The sequence below is a fragment of the Pelophylax lessonae genome, assembly GCF_965119305.1.
Source record: "Pelophylax lessonae genome assembly, chromosome: 2".
Classification (NCBI taxonomy): Eukaryota; Metazoa; Chordata; class Amphibia; order Anura; family Ranidae; genus Pelophylax; species Pelophylax lessonae.
The window spans coordinates 103055100-103077144 of record NC_138769.1 but is presented as its reverse complement, the minus strand read 5'-3'; the positions used below and the strand labels follow the sequence as shown (position 1 = coordinate 103077144).

At 42.0% G+C, this 22045-nt stretch overlaps 1 protein-coding gene across 3 annotated transcripts in view; it reads left to right on the top strand.

Moving 5' to 3' along the window:
- RUNX1 (RUNX family transcription factor 1) overlaps positions 1-22045 on the top strand; it is a 412164-nt gene that overhangs the window by 274954 nt on the left and 115165 nt on the right. For all 3 annotated transcript variants that reach the window (XM_082244907.1, XM_082244905.1, XM_082244906.1), the window contains one exon: positions 4161-4317. In XM_082244907.1, the coding sequence (XP_082101033.1) occupies positions 4161-4317 (157 nt within the window). The remainder of the gene's footprint in view (positions 1-4160; positions 4318-22045) is intronic.

The window sequence follows — 22045 nt, the reverse complement described above, 5'->3', positions numbered from 1 at the left end:
CCCCCCCGACTTAATTCTAAACATCCCAAGTCTATCCCCCCAGACTTCACTCTGAACATCCCAAGTCTACCCCCCGGACTTCATTCTAAACATCCCAAGTCTATCCCCCTAGACTTCATTCTAAACATCCCAAGTCTATCCCCCCAGACTTCACTCTGAACATCCCAAGTCTACCCCCCGGACTTCATTCTAAACATCCCAAGTCTATCCCCCTAGACTTCATTCTGAACATCCCAAGTCTATCCCCCCAGACTTCATTCTGAACATCCCAAGTCTATCCCCCCAGACTTCATTCTGAACATTCCAAGTCTATCCCCCCCCCAGACTTCATTCTGGGCATGGACTGGGAGATATCTCCTCCGCACTTTATAAAACAGGGCCAGCAGGTCCCAGGGAATGGGCTTTGGGTACATGTTAGAAAACTCATCCAGTTATTTTATTGGCAATTTTTTTACGGCACAGATTTATTCTGAGCTTTTTGCAAACAGTGAATCACAGATTGCTGTATATCGTCCAATTGCTCTATATCGGCTGTACATTGATGGAATTTCTTTGTTCAGCCTACAGATTCCTCAATCTACAGTATATAGCACTATATAATCTGTTCTATAATTCTGTGTAGCACCATTCCTCCTTCTATATATTGACCCTTCCTCTGTTCATCCATTTTTGTAGCACTATATAATCACTATAACTGATTTCTCCATCCTCTGTTTCTCCAACTTTATAGCACTATAATTATTTTTATATAATTATATAGTGCCATTCCCCCATTCTTACATCTTTATAGCATTATATTATCTAACAGATTCATCATCCTCCATCCTCTATTCCTACATCTGTATAGCACTATATAGTCTAATCTATAATTCCCCCATTTATATAGCACCATTCCTCAATCTTTATAGCACCATTCCTCTATTTCTCACCTGTATAGTGATTCCTCAATTCTCAATCTATATAGCACTATATAATCTAATTTATAATCCCTTCATCTATAAAGCACCATTCCTTCATCTATATAGCACCACTCCTTCATCTATATAGCACCAATCCTCTATTCCTCCATCTATATAGTGCCACTCATTCTTCTATATAGTGTCTTTCCTTCATCTATACAGTACCATTCCTTCCTTCCTCCATTAACTGTATATGCCCCATTTCTCCATCTATATAGTGCCATTTCTCCATTCCTTCATCTATAAAGGGCCATTGCTCCATCTACATAGCACCATTCCTTCATTCCCTCACCTATATAGTGCCATTTCCTCTATTCCTCCATCTATATAGCAGGACTCTTTCATCTGTATAGTGGCATTCCTATTTAGTGCCATTCCTCCATCTGCATAGTGCCATTCCTTCATTCCTCTGTCTATATAGCACCTTTTCTCCATCTATATAGTGCCATTTCTTCATCTATATTGTGACATTCCTTCATCCATATAGCACCACTTTTTTATCTTTAAAGTGCCATTCCTGTATAGTGCCATTCCTCCTTCAGTATAGTGCCATTCTTTCATTTCTAATCTATATAGCACCATTCCTCCATCTATATAGTGCCATTTCTTTATCTATATATTACCATTCCCTCATCTATATAGCAGCATTCTTTCAATCCTTCATCTATATAGTGCCAATCCTCCATCTACATAGCGCCATGTTTTCCATCCATATGGTGCCATTTTCTTTTTTATATAGTGCCATCCCTTCATTTATATGGCGCCACTCTTTCATCTGTATTGTGCCATTTCTATATAGTGTCATTTCTTCATCTATATAGCACCATTCCTCCATCTATATAGTGCCATTACTTCATCTATATAGTTCCATTCCCTCATCTATATAGCACCATTCTTTCAATCCTCCATCTATATAGTGCCATTCCTCCATCTATATAGCTCCATTCTTTCATCTGTATAGTGCCATTCCTATATAGTGACATTTATTCATCTATATAGTACCATTCCCTCATCTATATAGCACCATTCTTCCAATCCTTCATCTATATAGTGCCATTCCTCCATCTATATTGCTCCACTCTTTCATCTGTATAGTGCCATTCCTATATAGTGCCATTTATTAATCTATATAGTAGCATTCCTTCATCTATATAGCACCATTCTTCCAATCCTTCATCTATATAGTGCAATTCCTCCATCTATATAGCTCTATTCTTTCATCTGTATAGTGCCATTCCTATATAGTGCCATTTATTAATCTATATAGTAGCATTCCTTCATCTAAATAGCACCATTCTTCCAATCCTTCATCTATATAGTGCAATTCCTCCATCTATATAGCTCCATTCTTTCATCTGTATAGTGCCATTCCTATATAGTGCCATTTATTAATCTATATAGTAGCATTCCTTCATCTAAATAGCACCATTCTTCCAATCCTTCATCTATATAGTGCAATTCCTCCATCTATATAGCTCCATTCTTTCATCTGTATAGTGCCATTCCTATATAGTGCCATTTATTAATCTATATAGTAGCATTCCTTCATCTAAATAGCACCATTCCTCCAATCCTTCATCTATTCTATATAGTGGCAGTCCTCAATTCCCCCAGCTATATAGCACCACTCCCTCATCTATATAATGCTATATAATCCAACAGGATCCTACTTCCTCCATTCCTACATTTCATAGCACTATACAGCGCGGATGGAGGAATCCGCAGTGCAGGTTATTGTATCTGATTGGATGCAGCCTACAATTTTTCCGCTTCATTTTTTCAGCCAAGGGATGTCCGGAGGGAGAGTGCCAATATGGCCACCCTCAAATTTTAGCCGGGTTATCAGGAACCGTCCCAAATTCTCAGTGTATGACCAGCTGTCGCGGTGTATGAACAGTCCCGCAGGCTGAACAGAATAAGCCAAGCTGCATAACAAGCAACATACGAGTGGAAATCTAGATTTCCTGAGAAGAAAATGTTGAAACGCTCTATTTTTACTTGTTGTGTTCTGAAGAATTTTAACATAAGCCTTACGAAATGAGAAAGTCTTCCATTTATTATCATCCCTTGGACAGTGCAAAGCTGGCCAGAGCAGCTTGACTTTTGTCCAATTCCTGCAGAAACAGCCGATATTAAAGCGTAACTCCACTTTTGTTGAGAAAAAAACATTCCCCTCTGGGTGATCTCTGTACAAGGATTTTAACAAACTTTGTTGCAGATTCCTACCTTTTGTTATTCTGAAGAAATCATTGTTTGTTCCTCTGTGCCTCTGTACTGAGTGGGTCTAATGGGAGTGGTTTCATAATTATCTATCAGCTGTGGCAGCTGCAGGGCTCTAATGAGGAAATCTGCTGGGCCTGCATCCCTTTAGACGTGTTCCTATTAGGAGTATCTCACCAACAATGACATTTGTGTTGCAGGGGATGCCAGAAATCTGACTTGTATCTTATGCAAACTTCTGTGAAAATTGGTGAGCCAATCACACAAGCAGGAAATGATGTTTCTGGGGTGTGGTCAGTATACATTCTGTGTACAGAACACCTCCAGATAGCCATATTACATGGCATTTTCAGGACATGTAGAACTCCCAACCTTAAAGGTGATTTATTCTTTTAAAGCAAATACACTTTTGCAAAACTGGTACTGACTAGTATTCCAATGTTTCTCTTCTCCCTCAGTTTTTCTCCATCACTTAGCTAATGAGACCCCAAAGCTGATGGAAAGAGGCAAGGGAGGGTCAAACAAGGATGATATGATCAATTGATGATGCCATTGGTCGTTAGGATGCCGGCGGCTAGAAGGTTATAATGGTGTACAATGAAAACCCATGGCTTTGTGTAACTAAAAGGCAAGTTTCATCCACCCACTGGCTTATAAACTATTTTGGGGCAATTTGTAGGCATTTTGCCAAGGCACCCCCTGAAGAAACCTCAAGGCACCCCAGGGTGGTTGAAAAAGGCTGGCCTATGCAACCAATTGGGGCAGCACTGAGGCTGATGTGCATGTTCAGCCCCTCCCCCCATAACTTACAGCAAACAGTCTAATTCTCAGATTCTGATTGGTTGCTTTGGGCAGTACAGACATTTCTTCCTTTGAGTGCTCTCCCACATACAAAAAGTCCCAGGGTACCTCATAAGATTAGATTGGATACAGCAATCTGAAATGATGATGTCTAACATTTCACTGCTTTTCTTTGGCCAGGTGGTGGCGCTAGGGGACGTTCCAGATGGCACACTGGTCACCGTGATGGCGGGCAACGATGAAAATTACTCAGCCGAGCTCCGCAACGCCACAGCGGCAATGAAGAGCCAGGTCGCCCGATTCAATGACCTAAGATTTGTTGGGAGGTCGGGAAGAGGTAAGGGCACACTATTACTGGTATAGATAAACAGAAGCTGCTGGTGACATTTTTTTTTCTTTTTTGGGGGGGGCGCAAAAAAAAACCTCCAGGTCCTTACCTGCAAACAGAGCATCCAGCCTGGGCTGTCACAGCTCCCCTGATACCCAGCAGCTTCCGTGTTCCAAATCTTCAGCCTCCTGATTGGCCGGAGCGAGAAACCGGCAGTGACGGGATGGCAAATTTTGATTCGCTAAAAACAAAAGCGGGAGGGTTCAGGGCAACGTCAGACAAGCCAATTAGAGCCTCGGGCTCTAATCACGCGTTTCCTAAAATTGACGGAGCTAATAGACAGCTGTTAGTCCGGCGCGCCGCACAGCAGAACAATTTATTTTTACATAAATTATAATATTTTTTACCTTCAGGATGAACTTTGAGGGGGGGGGGCCCTGAATTTTTTTTTGGGGGGGGGGGGGCGGCGCCCCTTATGGACTGGTCGCCACTGTAGATGAATGCAGTAAAGCGGACAATGAACCAGTATAGAATGTCTGTGATTGAAGATGCGTCTGTGTTGTCCATGGCAGCCAATCAGGTTCCCCCTTTCATTATCTAATCCGCAGCGGAAGAATCTTAAGAATGCTTTATCCAGATTCTGAATGGTTATGTCTGATTTGGAGGGATGCTTAGGCTAGATCTTACCCGGTATCTCCTATATAGATCAATGTATCCTCCTCCCATCATTAGACTAAACAATCCAACAATTAGATTGGATAAGCAGCTCAGAAAAAAATATTACAAATAAATGAAAACATACATTTTTTTTTTTTGCGTGAATGATTCCGAAAAAAAAAAAGCTTATCCTTTGTTAACAAAGAATGCACAAATAATGTTTTCTTTAAACAATAAAATAATTAAATAATTAAATAAACAATTAATAATAATTAATAATTAAAGAAACAATTAATAATACTAATTAATAATAATTAAATAAACAATTAATAATAATAATTAATAATAATTAATTTATAATAATTAATAATTAAATAAACAATTAAATAATGTTTAGTAATCGTTATTTAAAAAAATGATTCAATCAAGTTTATTGTATTGTAGAACGCACAAATAATGTTTTCTTTAAACAATAAAATAATTAAATAATTAAATAAACAATTAATAATAATTAATAATTAAAGAAACAATTAATAATACTAATTAATAATAATTAAATAAACAATTAATAATAATAATTCATTAATAATAATTAATAATTAAATAAACAATTAAATAATGTTTAGTAATCTTTATTTTAAAAAATGATTCAATCAAGTTTATTGTATTCTGTATGTAGAATCGTAATTTCTCCCCCTAGTGGCCATCTGTATAACAAGCAGCACAGTGAGAACCTCTTCTAAACATTTGATAAATTTGTGCTTATGTTTTTTTTTTCTTCTGGCTCTCTTCTTTAAATGTAAAAAAACGCACAATTTCTGCTCCTGCCATGTGTAAGATGGAGCAAAAAACGTGCGTACGGGCTCGCAAAAACATCCTGGCAACACGATTGCTATTTGCCTGGCTGTCAGGAAGATCCAGAGTCTTCAGTACTTTCTAAGACCAAATATGAAACAAAGACAGAAAATTAAGGAGAATTTCCCAGAGGGGGGGGGGGGTATAGCAAATAAAAACCAGGCGGGGGGGGGGGGGGACTAAATAAAAATAAAATGAAAAAAAAGTTTTGGCTTTAAAGTGACAATAAATGATATCTGTCCGTCCCCCCCCCCAAAAAAAAATTATATATATATATACACACCCACTACCTAAAAGCCCTGTAATCTTTTTTATATAAAATTGTATCTTGATGTGTTTTTCTGCCCGCTTGTAATGACCTCTGAGAGCTCCCGAACCTCTCATTTTCCCCTTCACTTCCCTTTGTTTGGAACAATCAGTGCATGTTGGGTGCGGTCATGCTCTATGCACACTAAGGGGTTGATTTACTAAAGGAAAATAGACTGTGCAATTGCAAAGTGCAGTTGCACTCTACAGGGGCAGTTGCTCCAGAGCTTAGTAAATGAGCAGAAACTCTGCTGCCTTCCATCATCCAATCATGTGCCAGCAAAAATTTTATTTCCTTTGCATGTGATTGGATATTCTTTGCAAAGTAAACCTTCATCTCATTTACTAAGCTATGGAGCAATTGCACTGGCTGAAAGCAACTGCACTTTGCAAGGTGCACAGTCTATTTGCCTTTAGTAAATGAACCCCTATAAATCCTATAGTCCATCTCAGGAAGGGGGAAGAGATGGTGACTACCTCCTTATATACAGAGGGGCTTTGGAGAACAAACGTAGCCACCCCCCCCCCCCCCAACAGGAAGTCAGATCAAGGAGAGATTTGGAGGAGGCTCAGAGCAATAGAATGGGCTTTTTCGGGTTAAAGTTTTTGTAAACGATCACCTTGTAAAACAACCCATTCACTTTATAATAGAAATGAAAGGTAAAAATTTTATGTATAGATATTAAAAAAAACATCATAAATACATTTTTATAAGTGATCACATTCCCTCTGTTCTCGGCTGCATAAGAGCTAGGGGGAGGAGAAACAGCAGCACACTGAACTTCCCAGTGAATGGATGTGCAGGTGGATGAGGGTGTGTCAGGACAAGTCTGATCATTGGAGAAGAGCAGGCTGAGTTGCCAGCATAGAATAAAACGAGAAGATAGGCCATGTTTAGTGGGTTTATATATGCCAATGGTTTGCACAAAATTGGTGGTCATCATCTGGCTCTGAACCATGTGCAGAAAAGAAAAAAAAAAATTCTGGATTGTGGACTCTTCCGGAATAGTTTTTTCTGAGTTCCCAGCATAGCTAGAAAACTGACCATGGTGTGCTCTCCTGCTTAGTGTGGTCAGTTTTTAATAGGAAAGCAGAGGGACTGGCAGGGATTTCACACAAAGGAAGCAATAGAAAGAGAACAGGATACTTTCTCATACAAGTACATGGTACAGCAGGGACATATCAGGAATATGAAGTGTCCGGGTAACAAACCCTTTAAGAATACGTACTTTCATATCACTTTTTTTTAGTTCAGAGTTTAGTGTCACTTCAAATAATCTTTAACGTTACCGAAATTTGAAAACTTAATTGTTACAAATTCATTTTTAACTGCCCTGTCACTCCCGACGCGCCAGTCGCCATACGGAAGCGCTGTGATTGACAGCTCTGACAGGTTATTATTGCAGCTTGTCACAGCGCTGAAGTCACCAGGCCAGGACGGGTTTTACAGACCACACCCACATCACTAACATGCCAGCCCAGCCGTAGACATGAGGTCATGTGACTGTGACATCACAGGCGCCCGTTGTATGATTGACAGCCGTCTTGCCTGTGTGACTTCCTCTCTGGGATCCGACCTGACATGTTTATCCGTCAGTAGGAGACGGAGCAGTGTGTGCAGTGTCAGGGATGACAGACGGGGACATTGCTGAAAAGCAGATCCAACACAACTTCTTGTGACCCGTGAAATGTGAAAAGACGTGGCGTGCTGGTGGAGAGCGCTCTTCCTTGAAAAGCTCTTTGTGGCCGTATTGTGCACCTTTCCTTTTTGCATGCTTGTCTCTAGTTACTGAGCCTGCTGATGGTAAAGAGGCCCTGTCACCAGATTCTTTAGTCCAACAGCAATCTTCCCATTAGATTATGGGGTTGGTTTACTAAAGGCAAATAGACGGTGCACTTTGCAAAGTGCAGTTGCTCCAGTGCTTAGTAAATGAGCAGAAATTCTGCTGATTTCCATCCAATCAGGTGCAAGCAAAAATACTGTTTTTTTTTTTATTTTCCTTGCATGTGATTGGGTATTCTTTCTCTCTCTCTTCTCTTACAGCCCCGAGTCTCTCACATTTTCTCTATTTTCAGGAGCTAACACTAATGCTTCAGGTCCCAGCATCTTCAACATTAGAGTCGGTCCAGCTGCTATGCCCACCCTTCCCCTCCTCCTCCCAATCACAGAAGCCTTTGTAATGTGAACTAATTCACAAAATGCAAAGGCTTCTGTGAATGGACAGCAGAGGGGAGGATCGATCATAGCTACTCTGTGTGCTTCTCTCTCTTCTCTCACAGCCCCGAATCCTCCGGCAGAGCCATAAACCTGTCAGGTATAAATACGAGATAGAAGTCCCACTATGAGTCAAAACTAAGGAGCCATAAACCTGTCAGATATAAATAATAGAGCGAAGTCAAGGAGATGTCATGCGCCTCCTTAGACGTAACTCACAGCGCGCCTTCACTTTTTACAAAGTGGCTAAATGCCTGGAATTCAGCTTTAAACGTGCTTGGGATTACAAGATTAAAAAAAAAAAAAACGCATTAAAGGGGCGGACTCAATGCGTCTTTTTCTGCCGCCACTCTTCTATAATTCTATGATTCCTCCGTTTAAAATAACAGGCCGCCTTTCAGAAAGGAGCTCTTTAATCTTCAAGAGGCGCACAGATCTCCCTCCTGAAGATGGATGATAAAAATGATCCCTGGCCAACGGTCGGAAACGCCCCCCCCTCCACCACTCGCCTCTCTCGCGTTGTACATTTCCTGTCTTTCCTCACCCCACTGCCTTGTGAGACAAAAAAGAGGAATTTCTGAGAGCAAAACAAGAAAGATTATGCAATGACAAATATCTGTCTATTTTGTTTCCTTGCTGAAGTGAAACCGCCGCTTCCTGCGCGTTTATTGACGGTTGGGACTCGGCGAGTCATTCAGGCAAATTGAAAAGTACTTTTGTGGTTCTCGTTAATGGCTCCCCGTCTGGTGGACATCCCGTCAGATCCTGGAGGAGAGAAATTCTGCAGAAAATGAGGATTGAATGGATGGCTGATGGGGCAGCAGGCTGGTGCTCGCCTTCGTTACCTCCTGGCTTCTAATTGCCATCATCGTCCTTAAAGGATTGGTCCACCTTGTAGACCACGCTTAGCTACACTCATATATAGGGTGTCACATGGCTAGATACACCGACCCCAAAATCCAAATCCCCTTCCCTTTTACCCAATTTGGGGGATGCGTCTTCATGCAGGATTTTCTGATCTTTTGGATTTAGCGTGGGTGTGTGGGTGGAGCCAGGTCATCCGGGACTGGGAGATCTCATGGATGTCCCATTGGCCACCATTATGCAGAGCACAACAGGGATCCCTCTCTCCTCTGTCATTTAATCCTCCTCAAGATTTTCAAGCACTTCCTCAAGATTTTCAAATATTGACAATGACATTTGAAATTCTTGTAACATGGGATTCTGATCTAAGGGGGGACTCTGATATAGAGGGGCTCTAATAAGGATCCTAATATAAGAGGGGACTCTGATGGACATTCTGATGTAGGGAGGACTCTGATGGGACCCTTATGTAAGGGTGGACCCTAATGAAGTCCCAGATATAAGGACTCTGATGGGGATTCTGATGTAAAGGGGGACTCTGTTGGTGACCCTGATGTAAGGACTCTGCTGAGGAACCTGATGTAAGAGGGGACTCTGATATAGGGGCGACTGTCATCAGGATCGTGATGTAAGTGGGGACTCTGATGTAAGTAGAGCTCTGATGGGGATCCTGATGTACGGAGTACTCTGGTGGAGACCCTTATGTAAGGGTGGAGCCTAATGGAGACCCTGATGTAAGGCCCCTGATGGGGACTCTGATGTAAGGGGGGACTCTGTTGATGACCCTAATGTAAGGACTCTGATGGGGAACCTGTTGTAAGAGGGGACTGTGATGTAAGTAGGGACTTTGATGGGGACCCTGATGTACGGAGGACTCTGGTGGAGACCCTTATGTAAGGGTGGAGCCTAATGGAGACCGTGATGTAAGGACTCTGATGGGGATTCTGATGTAAAGGTGGACTTTGTTAGTAACCCTGATGTAAGTACTCTGATGAGGAACCTGATGTAAGAGGGGACTCTGCTATAAGGGCGAATGTCATGGGGATCATAATGTACATGGGGACTCTGATGGGGACCCTGATGTAGGGAGGAGTCTGATGGGGACCCTTATGTAAGGGTGGAGCCTAATGGAGACCCTTATGTAAGGACTGTGATGGGTACTCTGATGTAAGAGGGGACTCTGATATAAGGGTGACTGTCATGGGGGATTATAATGTAAGTGAAGACTCTGATAGGGACCCTGATGTAAGTTGAGGTGTGATGAGAACAGACCTCAACTTACATCAGCAATCATGAGGACTTTGATTGTGACCCCAATGTAAGGGAGGACTCTGATGGGGGCCCCCATGTAAGGGTGGACCATAATGGAGACCCTGATGTAACTGTAAACCTTGATGGGGACCCAGATGTATAGACTCTGATGTAAGGGAGGACTCTGATGGAGACCCTGATGTTAGGATGGACCCTAATAGAGACCCTGATGTAAGGGTAGACTCTAATAGGGACCCAGCTATAAGGACTCTGATGGGGACTCTGATGTAAGGGGGCACTCTGTGATTCTGATTTAAAGACTGATGGGGAACCTGATGTAAGAGAGGGCTCTGATATAAGGGGGGCTGTCATGGGAATCTTTATGTAAAGGGGAACTCTGATTGGGACTCTGATTAAAGGAGGACTCTAATGGAGACCCAAATATAATGTCAGTTCTGATGGGGACCCTGACTAAAAAGAAGACTCTGTTGGTGATGCCAATGTAAAGGGGGACTCTGATATAAGGGGGATTTTTTTCCCTGCGATATTTTGTTGCCCCAAGCACACAATGAAGCACATTAGATCTTCTTTTCTTTGCCACAATCTCTTAGACTCGGTTCACACTGGGGCGGCTTCAGAGTCCCCCGACTCCGACTCTGACCCGTACAGTGCGACTTCATCCCGGCCTGCAAACAACTTCTTTAATAGAAGTCAATACAAGCGGCTCCGAAGTCGCCCCCAAGTAGTGCAGGAACCTTTTCCTAAGTCGGAGCCCCAGTGTGAACGGAGTCTTATGATTCAGGAAATACGACTGTCACCTGTATGGGTGTATTTATTAAAGAGTGAATCTGACGTTCACCCAGTAATCACTGCAGGTGAATCTTCCGGCTGCATGTGTTGTAAATGTCACCGATGAATTCACTTCCAGCGAATGTTTGGTGGAAGTCTCATAAGGCCGGGCTGGCAGGAATCATCAGCAGTAAGCTACGTCTTCTCATTCAACCATGAAAGCCAGCTTCTGATTGGCTGCTGTGGATTACTGAACTCTGCAGATGTGAAATTGGCTCCTCGCCATGGAAAGTGTAAAGATATAAAAATTGGGGAAATGGCACCCAAAGAGGGACCTGTGATCTGTAAAATCTCTTTTCTTGGTTCCCTCTCACACTTCCTCTTTAATGATAACAAAAACCATGCAGAAACATTGCAAGTTCTCAATCTGCTCAATAAAAGGCGAATACAATGGATGCTGCTATAGCCCCCTCTGTGATCACAGACCACCAGTGCAACAGCACCACCCAGTGGACATTCTCATCACAGCCTACCATAGACCACCAATGAAACAGCACCACCCAGTGGACAGTCTGATAACAGCCTACATAGGACCAACAATAAAACAGTGCCACCCAGTGGACAGTCTCATAAAAGCCTACATAGGACCAACAATAAAACAATACCACCTAGTGGACATTCTGATAACAACCTATAGGAGACCACCAATGAATCAGCTCCAACTACTGAACAGTCTGATAACAGCCTACCAATGGAACAGTACCACCCACTGTAAAGTCTGATAACAGCCCAAAAAAGACCACCAGTGAAGCAGCACCACCCAGTGGACAGTCTGATAACAGCCTACCAAAGACCATCAATGAAACAGTACCACCTAGTGGAAAATCTGATAGCAGCATATATGAGACCACCAATGAAGCAGCACCACCCGGTGGACAGTCTGATAACAGCCTATAAAAGCCCACCAGTGAAGCAGCACCACCCAGTGAACAGTCCGATAACAGCCTACCAAATACCATCAATGAAACAGTACCACCTCGTGGACAGCCTGATAGCAGCCTATAAAAGGCCACCAATGGAGCAGCACCACCCACTGAACTGTCTCTTAACAGCCTACCAAAGACCACTAGTGAAATAGCACCACCCACTGGAGAGTCTGATAACAGCCTACCAAAAACCACCAATGAAACAGTACCAGCCACTGGAGAGTCTGATAACAGCCTATAAAGAACCACCAGTGAAGCAGCACCACCCAGTGGACGGTCTGATAACAGCCTACCAAAGAACGTCAATGAAACAGTACCACCTAGTGGACAGTCTGATAACAGCCTATAAGAGACCACCAATGAAGCAGCCCCACCCACTTAACAGTCTGATAACAGCCCACCAAAGTCCACCAATGAAAAAGCACCAACCACTGTACAGTCTGATAACAGCCTATAAAGAACCACCAGTGAAGCAGCACCACCCAGTGGACGGTCTGATAACAGCCTACCAAAGAACATCAATGAAACAGTACCACCTAGTGGACAGTCTGATAGCAGCCTATAAGAGACCACCAATGAAGCAACACCACCTACTGAACTGTCTCTTAACAGCCTACCAAAGACCACCAGTGAAGCAGCACCACCCACTGAACTGTCTCTTAACAGCCTACCAAAGACCACCAGTGAAGCAGCACCACCCAGTGGACAGTCTGATAACAGCGGAGCCAATACCAGTTCTGGCACAGGGCCACACAGACTGCAATTAAAACCGTTGACATGATCTATTGCAAGTAATTACTGTGACGCCAACTAGCAGCAGAAATGCTATATGAAGTAATAAGCCTTATGCGCTTATTTTTATTGTCCTAATTGCCCCAAGGGAAAATATTTAGTTTGAGTTCTATTATTTATGATGGCCCTTGTGTGTTTTATGGGCCTGCATCGCCCATCGCAGCCAGGCGGAGTTTGCAGTCTCCCAATGGAGATCACAAGCTGCCTTTAAAAAAATAAATAAAATAGGCAAACATGGTCCACCATTGTCACCACATGCAAACCTGCCATTGAGAAGTACCATGCAGCCATCAATGGAGTGCATGTAAGAGACCTGAAGTGGTTGCAAGAAGGCCACAGGAGATCAGCAGCACTGGGATGCAAAAAAAGAGATAAAAAAAGGTATTTTATATTTAAACAGGGCAATTATTTCTGATGCTTTAGAAAAGGAAATGTCATCCAGTTTAAGCCCCGTCGGTAATTTGTATGCATGCATGTAGGTGTGGAGATTAACTGTACTCGCTGTCATTACAAATTAATTATGTGTTTGTTGTATGAAGACAGCAGACAGTTCACCGGCTCGGAGGCAGCCGCACAGACATAAACCTAATCTTGGAAGATCAAAACCCCAGGGTTGTCTCTCCACACCGACAACCAATCTGTCTGCGGGAGACGCTGAAGAACTGCAAGTCACAGCATGCACGGGCTCCCGGTGATTGTGGAGATTGGGGTCAGACAAACCCTAGGAGCCGGCTCCTCCCTATCTTCACTATTATACTTTACTTCTAATAAATAAAGAACATGCTCACTGGCTGCAACTCTAATTCATTTACTGTGTCTTCTCCTGCTGGGATTTGTAGTTCTTTCACAGGTACATGTAAACCATAACCGGACGGAATTTGAATTGATGCCGCACCGTGTATAATAAATTATTGGCATTTAAGAAAAAACGCATTTTTCATCATTTTTTGCAGCTGATTTCCCGCATCCATTTCCTGTCTATATAAACTCCAACAATGGCTGCATGCTTCATCTCAGGTTTGCTTACTAGGCTTCATTCACACAGGCTGTAAAATTTGGAGCCCCTGACCGCCCACCGAAAGCTGAACAGGACAATCAGGGGGGGGGGGGGGGGGTAATACACATGCCACAGCCGCAATGGCAAGGCCTGAATTTAATAGGTGGCGTGCAACTCAGAGATTTCCCTTGCAGTACTTTTTTTCATCCACTAGATGTCCTCAGTATGATGACCGACATCATTCAACCCGCTCTGAATCCCAGCCTGTGACTGGACAGTGAAAGGAGAAGCAGTGCAGTGATGAGTTAATATCTCCATCACTCTTCTCTCTCCTCCTATCAGCATGCTTCTTGTCGGTGTGTAAACTGATTGGTTCCTTTGTGCTGCTTCTTCCTCTCACATCCAGCCCCGCTGTACAGGGATGGTACAAGATCAGGCTCTTATACTGCTTGTGTTTAGAAAATTGATTTCATTATGTATCAATCAACACAAAGTTATATTAATGTGTGTCTTATATATCTGCCCGGAGTTCAGAAATCTGTGTGAGCAGAAAAATGGAAAATGTTATAACGTCTTAAAACTATGACTGTCATGGTATGCTGATTCTCTTCGAATGTCATTGATTCTAATTGAATCTCTGAATCTCATTGATTCTAATTGAATCTCTGAATCTCATTATATCTTATTGGATCTCTTTGTATCTATTCAAATCTTATTGAATCTCATTGGATCTTATTGGATCTCTTTGTATCTATTCTAATCTCATTGAATCTCATTCATTCTCATTGAATCACTGAATCTCATAGATTCTATTTGAATCTCTGAATCTCATTGGATCTTATTGAATCTCTTTGTATTTATTCAAATCTTATTGAATCTTATTGGATCTTATTGGATCTCTTTGTATCTATTCTAATCTCATTAAATATCACTAATTCTCATTGAATCACTGAATCTCATTGATTCTATTTGAATCTCTGAATCTCATTGATTCTCATTGAATCTCTGAATCTCATTGATTCTTATTGTAGCTCTGAATCTCATTGGATCTTATTGGATCTCTTTGTATCTATTCAAATCTCATTGAATCTCACCGAATCTCTGAATCTCATTGATTCCCATTGAATCTCTGAATCTCATTGATTCCAATTGAATCTCTGAATCTCATTGGCTCTTATTGGATCGTTTTGTATCTATTCAAATCTTATTGAATCTCATTGGATCTTATTGGATCTCTTTCTATCTATTCTAATCCCATTGGATCTCTGAATCTCATTGTTCATCATTATCCACTGATCCTGAAATATCTAGTAATGGTTTGTAAGCACTGATTGGCCTTAGTACATCTGTTCCGGGGTCAGAGGGACCATTAGCGTCTGTGGCTTGGCGTCCGTCCAGCCTGTACACGTGTCAGCACCATGCGTGCCTTCAGCTGCTCGGGGTTCTGTGTGCATTTTTCACTGTAATTCCCCAAATCCGGATCCCAAATGTTCTCCACGTTTCTTAAAGTGCATCTGCCATGGTGGGGGGTGGGGTAGCACGCTCCTGTGTCTTCTGGTATACGGCTTAATGCTTCAGCCATATATCTGTCATATATCTGTCATGGTCATTTGGCAGCTGTAATGGTGGCCATACATGATCCAATAACTGATCGATTTCTTTTCCAATCGATGTCCCTTTAGGTATAATTGTTCTATAGTCGATAATATGACACACACACAGAAATAGATTTTGATCAATGGTTAAAGATAGGATCGTACGTGATCGATCCACCATGCAATCTCGTAATCTGATTGATTGAGATACAACCGTATTCAAGAATAAAATATTTCAGTGCTGCTCTTGCAAAACGATCAATAATATTCCGCCCTAGACGATCAACTCAATTTGATCGAATAATTCAGAAAGGGAAGGTATGGCTTTTTGATCGGTTACTGATTCAATCGTTTTGATCAAATCGCTTTAATCAGATAATAAAATGGAAGTGTGTATTGCCGCCAGTGCAGGTTGCTTGTGGCAGGTTTAGGCGTTGGTGTTCTGGGGAGATAAAGGGAAGAGAGTCAGCTCTATGGACAATGAACTAGCAGAAGGAAAAGGAGGATTTATCACTCAACAGGCCCATACACTATACAATCGGATTGTACTATCTCTGCACTTGACTTACCAAAACAATGTATTAAGCGGACAGACATAAGCAACCCGATCCATTTGCATCCAGTCAGGCCCCTGCACTATATAGTTGTTGGTAGATGGGAAGGAGATTGTACAATTAGATTGTAACATGTGTGGTAAGCTTTAGATCTACTACCAGCTATATATTGGTCTGCCTGATTAAATACACATTAATTGGATAGAATAGGTAGGTCTTCATATGAAATATTGGCCGCATTGTCTCCTGAACGGGGATTGTGACTTTGGCTAAACTGCCGGACCAATGAGGTGCGGCTGCATGTAAACAAAAGGGACGGGGTGCTAGGGATGTCATTGTCAAAATATGTCCACGCCCATTTGCTATATGGTAAGGTAAACTCCACCCACAGCTTGCTAGGCTGGAAGGGATGCCATCCTGTACCCAGCTCATCCCTACTCCTGATCACTAGGACATCTAGTGGAAGAAAAAAGTACTGCAGTGGAAACCTTTGGATTGAATGTAATTATTGCAGCCACCGTTCAACTGAACTAAAAAGCTATTCTGCAGATCTTTTCCTACAGTGAAGTCCACTTTTAATCTAAAAGGAACTTTTAAAAAAAGAATGCTAAAAAAAAGGGGGGGGGGGGAGTCCCTATCTCTTTTACCACTTAAAGAGTTGAATAAAGCCACATCATCCATTCGGAACTGATTTTTTCACTTTTGGGTGGAGTGGGCCTTTAAATTTGGCTGAAATCTCTCGGCGGTTCCTGTAAGTGACTCGTCTGGTTTATTAATCTGGCGATTGCATTGCCCCCCCCCCTTTCTCTCCTGGCTGCCAATGACTAAGGCATTCTCTTATTTACAGCACAATGCCTGGCTGTTTTCCTAAGGTGTACGCTGTTTACTTATCCCTGCATGGATTGCAATGTTCTGTTACTCTGTTTACCCAAACGCTGAGTTATGTCTAGTGTGTCTGGTTTGTCAGGGAATTCAATGGGAAAACTTTTTTTCTTTTTTGAGATGCATATAACTTTTGGAAAGTAGCTGTGAATTCTGTTCTAGGTAGATGGGTGTGAATGATCCCTCCCGCCATTATTCTTTATACTGAAAAGTCTCTGCAAATATATCCTTAAAGCCAAAATCCAACCAAAACTAACGAAATCAAAAGAAATAGCTTATTAAAAGATAAAATAACAAAAACAGCTTTAGCTGCAATAATCACTTTTAATCCAGAGATTTTCCCTGCAGTACTTTTTTCTTCCACTAGATGTCCTCAGTCCGATGGCCAGAAATATCCAACTCTGGTCATCCTGGACCTGCCCCCCCCCCCCCCCCCTCCAGCCTGTGACTGGACAGTGAAAGGAGAAGCAGCACATAGAGGAGCTCATCTCTCCGTTAATCTGCTCTCTCCTCAATACAAGCAGTGTAAGAACCTGTCGCCATGCCTTTTCTTTGATCTGATAGGTCAAGGCTTAGCCACACCTTATAGGACAAATTTATATCAGGTAATAAAAAAGCATTGTCAATTTACATATACATTGTACAGTCACATCAGTCCCTACCCTCAAGGAGCTTACAATCTAAGGTCTCTAACTCACATTCATACATATGCATAGTAGGGCCAATTTAGACCAGATCTAATTAACCAACCAGCATGTCTTTGGAGTGTGGGAGGAAACCGGAGTAAACCCACGCAGGCACAGGGAGAACATGCAATCTCCAGGCAGGTAGTATCATGGTTGGCATTTGAACCAGCAACATTTTCTGTTAGGTGAGAGTGCTAACCACTGCACCACTGTGCCAATTGCAAGTTTGCTCAGAGCTTTTCACTGTAAAGGCTGCCAGTACTGTTACAATGTAATACAAGGGGGCCTTGCTTATAAGATTAGCGCACCATTTTTTACTATACATATTTTGATACTATTTATTATTTTCTTTTGCATCCTATAGTTTGTGCGTGCGCTTCTTTTATTACATTTCTTATACATACAGATTTGGGGAGATGGCTCTCTGATTGATTTAATTGCACCCTAAATTGCTTGTTATCAGAATGTGTGCAGGAAAAAATCTCTGATATCAGGAAAAACCCAATAGGGGTTATAACTTCTTCCCACCATATCCCAAAAAGAAAATATATTTGGCAGAACATACCCCTTAAAGATGAGCTCTGGAACCAAAAAAATTCCTCTTGCAGTGGGGTGTCCCTGCACAGCAAGGGTTAAATGCTTGTTATTTTGAGAGGTTAGATTAGAAGAAGAATTGTACTATTTTCCCGGTTTCAGTAGGTTGCAGCGCTCTGCAGTACATCAGCCCATGCTCATCTGTGGTCCTCTATCCCATGCATGTCTGTGGTCCTCTATCCCATTCCCATCTGTAGTGCTTTATCCTATGCTCATCTATAGTCCTCAACCCATTCCCATCTGTAGTGCTTTATCCTATGCTCATCTATAGTCCTCAACCGATTCCCATCTGTAGTGCTCTATCCTATGCTCATCTATAGTCCTCAACCCATTCCCATCTGTAGTGCTCTATCCTATGCTCATCTATAGTCCTCAACCCATTCCCATCTGTGGTCCTCTATCCCATGCATGTCTGTGGTCCTCTATCCCATGCTTGCCTATAGACCTCTATCCTGTGCTCATCTGGTGTCCTCTATCCCATTTCTATCTGCGGTCTTCTATCCCATGAATGTCTACGGTCCTCTATCTAGTGCATGTCTGTGGTCCTCTATACTATGCTCTTCTGTGGTTCCCTATTGCCTGCTCATCTGTGGTCTTCTATCCCATGCTCATATGTGGTTCTCTATCCCATGCATGTCTGTGATCTTCTATCCCTTGCCACCTGTGGTCCTCACTCCTCAATCCCTTACCATCTGTGGTCCTCTAACCCTCACATCTGTAGTCCTCTATCTAGTACTTGCCTGTGATCCTCTATCCAATACTCATCTAAGGTCCTCTATCCCATGCTCATCTCTGCTCCTCTATCTAGTGCTTGTCTGTGGTCCTCTATCCCATGACCATCTATGTCTATGATCTTCAATTCCATGCTAATTTGTGGTCCTCTATCCCATGCTCACCTTTGGTGCACTATCCCGTGCCTGTCCTTGGTTCTCTATCCCATGCTCACCTTTGGTCCACTATCCTGTGCCTGTCCTTGGTCCTCTATTCCATGATTGTCTGTGGTCCTCTATCACGGGCAAGGGCCTGTCTGATTGGATATAAATTGATTTGATAAATTAGGTAGGCCCTTATATAACATAGTTTTGGTGAATTAAAAGTTGTGCAAAGGTTGTATGGGCAGATTGTAACATGTGGTGTGGTGACCCTAAAAGATGTCCTTTCCCAGGTCAGAAATCTTGGTGCTCTAACGTTCTTCTATTGCACATTACATATGCAGTGCGCTGAGTACGCAGGAAGAACAAAGGCTGCAGAGCTCACCGCAGGCTGAGAGAACAGACGGGATAGTGTTTGCTCTGTCTGTGTCATGTTTGAATAATGCCGTCTCACTACCCACAAAACACGAGTGCCAGTGACTTATAACCACTAATTTGAATGTGGAGGATTTTTTTCTTCTTCTCTTTGTGTGTAAGCCACAAGTGTGGTCAGTAAAACCACTGCTGCAATTTCCAGTGTGTGCCGGCATTGTTCAGACTCTACGCTGCCGCTGACACTGAAAGGGATGGGGGGACACTACCTGCTGCAAGGACATTCTATTTGGACTGAACATAGTAGTAGTACCCAATCACTACAAACTCATATTAGCTTTACCATGGTAAAATTCTAAAGTTGTTTAAAATTCTTTATAATTCTGCATCTTTCATTAAAGCAGAACCCCGGGGGAAAGTTCAAAACAACCCTTGCAATGGTGATCCCCGCAAGGGTAAACGCTTGCTTTAGGGGAATCTTCGTATCTTTGACAGTAGAACAGGATAAAAAAAAATGGTGAAAACTTTATAAAAAAATAGAAGTTGTTTATAATAAAAAGTGAGTCAGAAAACTAAATGTCAGTTAGGGTTTAGATCAACTTTAATGGATATATACAGGAAGTAAAAAGGATACAGTGTTTTATATAGTTATATATATACAGTATATTCAATGTGGAATTTTTACAATATATACTTGCAGTATATGTGTATATGTAAAGTGCCTTGTGAAAGTATTCGGCCCCCTTGAACTTTGCGACCTTTTGCCACATTTCAGGCTTCGAACATAAAGATATAAAACTGTAATTTTTTGTGAAGAATCAACAACAAGTGGGACACAATCATGAAGTGGAAAAAAATTTATTGGATATTTCAAACTTTGTTAACAAATAGAAAACTGAAAAATGGGGCGTGAAAAATTATTCAGCCCCTTTACTTTCAGTGCAGCAAACTCTCTCCAGAAGTTCAGTGAGAATCTCTGAATGATCCAATGTTGACCTAAATGACTAATGATGATAAATAGAATCCACCTGTGTGTAATCAAGTCTCCGTATAAATGCACCTGCACTGTGATAATCTCAGAGGTCCATTTAAAGCGCAGAGAGCATCATGAAGAACAAGGAACACACCAGGCAGGTCCGAGATACTGTTGTGGAGAAGTTTAAAGCCGGATTTGGATACAAAAAGATTTCCCAAGCTTTAAACATCCCAAGGAGCACTGTGCAAGCGATAATATTGAAATGGAAGGAGTATCAGACCACTGCAAATCTATGAAGACCTGGCCGTCCCTCTAAACTTTCAGCTCATACAAGGAGAAGACTGATCAGAGATGCAGCCAAGAGGCCCATGATCACTCTGGATGAACTGCAGAGATCTACAGCTGAGGTGGGAGACTCTGTCCATAGGACAACAATCAGTCGTATACTGCACAAATCTGGCCTTTATGGAAGAGTGGAAAGAAGAAAGTCATTTCTTAAAGATATCCATAAAAGTGTCGTTTAAAGTTTGCCACAAGCCACCTGGGAGACACACCAAACATGTGGAAGAAGGTGCTCTGGTCAGATGAAATCAAAATCAAACTTTTTGGCAACAATGCAAAACGTTATGTTTGGTGTAAAAGCAACACAGCTCATCACCCTGAACACACCATCCCCACTGTCAAACATGGTGGTGGCAGCATCATGGTTTGGGCTGCTTTTCTTCAACAGGGACAGGGAAGATGGATGGAGCCAAATACAGGACCATTCTGGAAGAAAACCTGATGGAGTTTGCAAAAGACCTGAGACTGGGATGGAGATTTGTCTTTCAAGTTCCAACAAGACAATGATCCAAAACATGAAGCAAAATCTACAATGGAATGGTTCACAAATAAACATATCCAGGTGTTAGAATGGCCAAGTCAAAGTCCAGACCTGAATCCAATCGAGAATCTGTGGAAAGAACTGAAAACTGCTGTTCACAAACGTTCTCCATCCAACCTCACTGAGCTCGAGCTGTTTTGCAAGGAGGAATGGGCAAAAATTTCAGTCTCTCGATGTGCAAAACTGATAGAGACATACCCCAAGCGACTTACAGCTGTAATCGTAGCAAAAGGTGGCGCTACAAAGTATTAACTTAAGGGGGCTGAATAATTTTGCACGCCCAATTTTTCAGTTTTTTATTTGTTAAAAAAGTTTGAAATATCCAATAAATTTCGTTCTACTTCATGATTGTGTCCCACTTGTTGTTGATTCTTCACAAAAAAATTACAGTTTTATATCTTTATGTTTGAAGACTGAAATGTGGCAAAAGGTCGAAAAGTTCAAGGGGGCCGAATACTTTCGCAATGCACTGTATATACAGTATATATATATATATATATATGTATTGCATGTGACACTCTTGTCTATGATCCTCTATCCTGTGGCCATTTGTGGCCATCTATCCCCATGCACATCTCTGGTCCTCTGTCCTGTTCTTGTCTGTGGTCCTC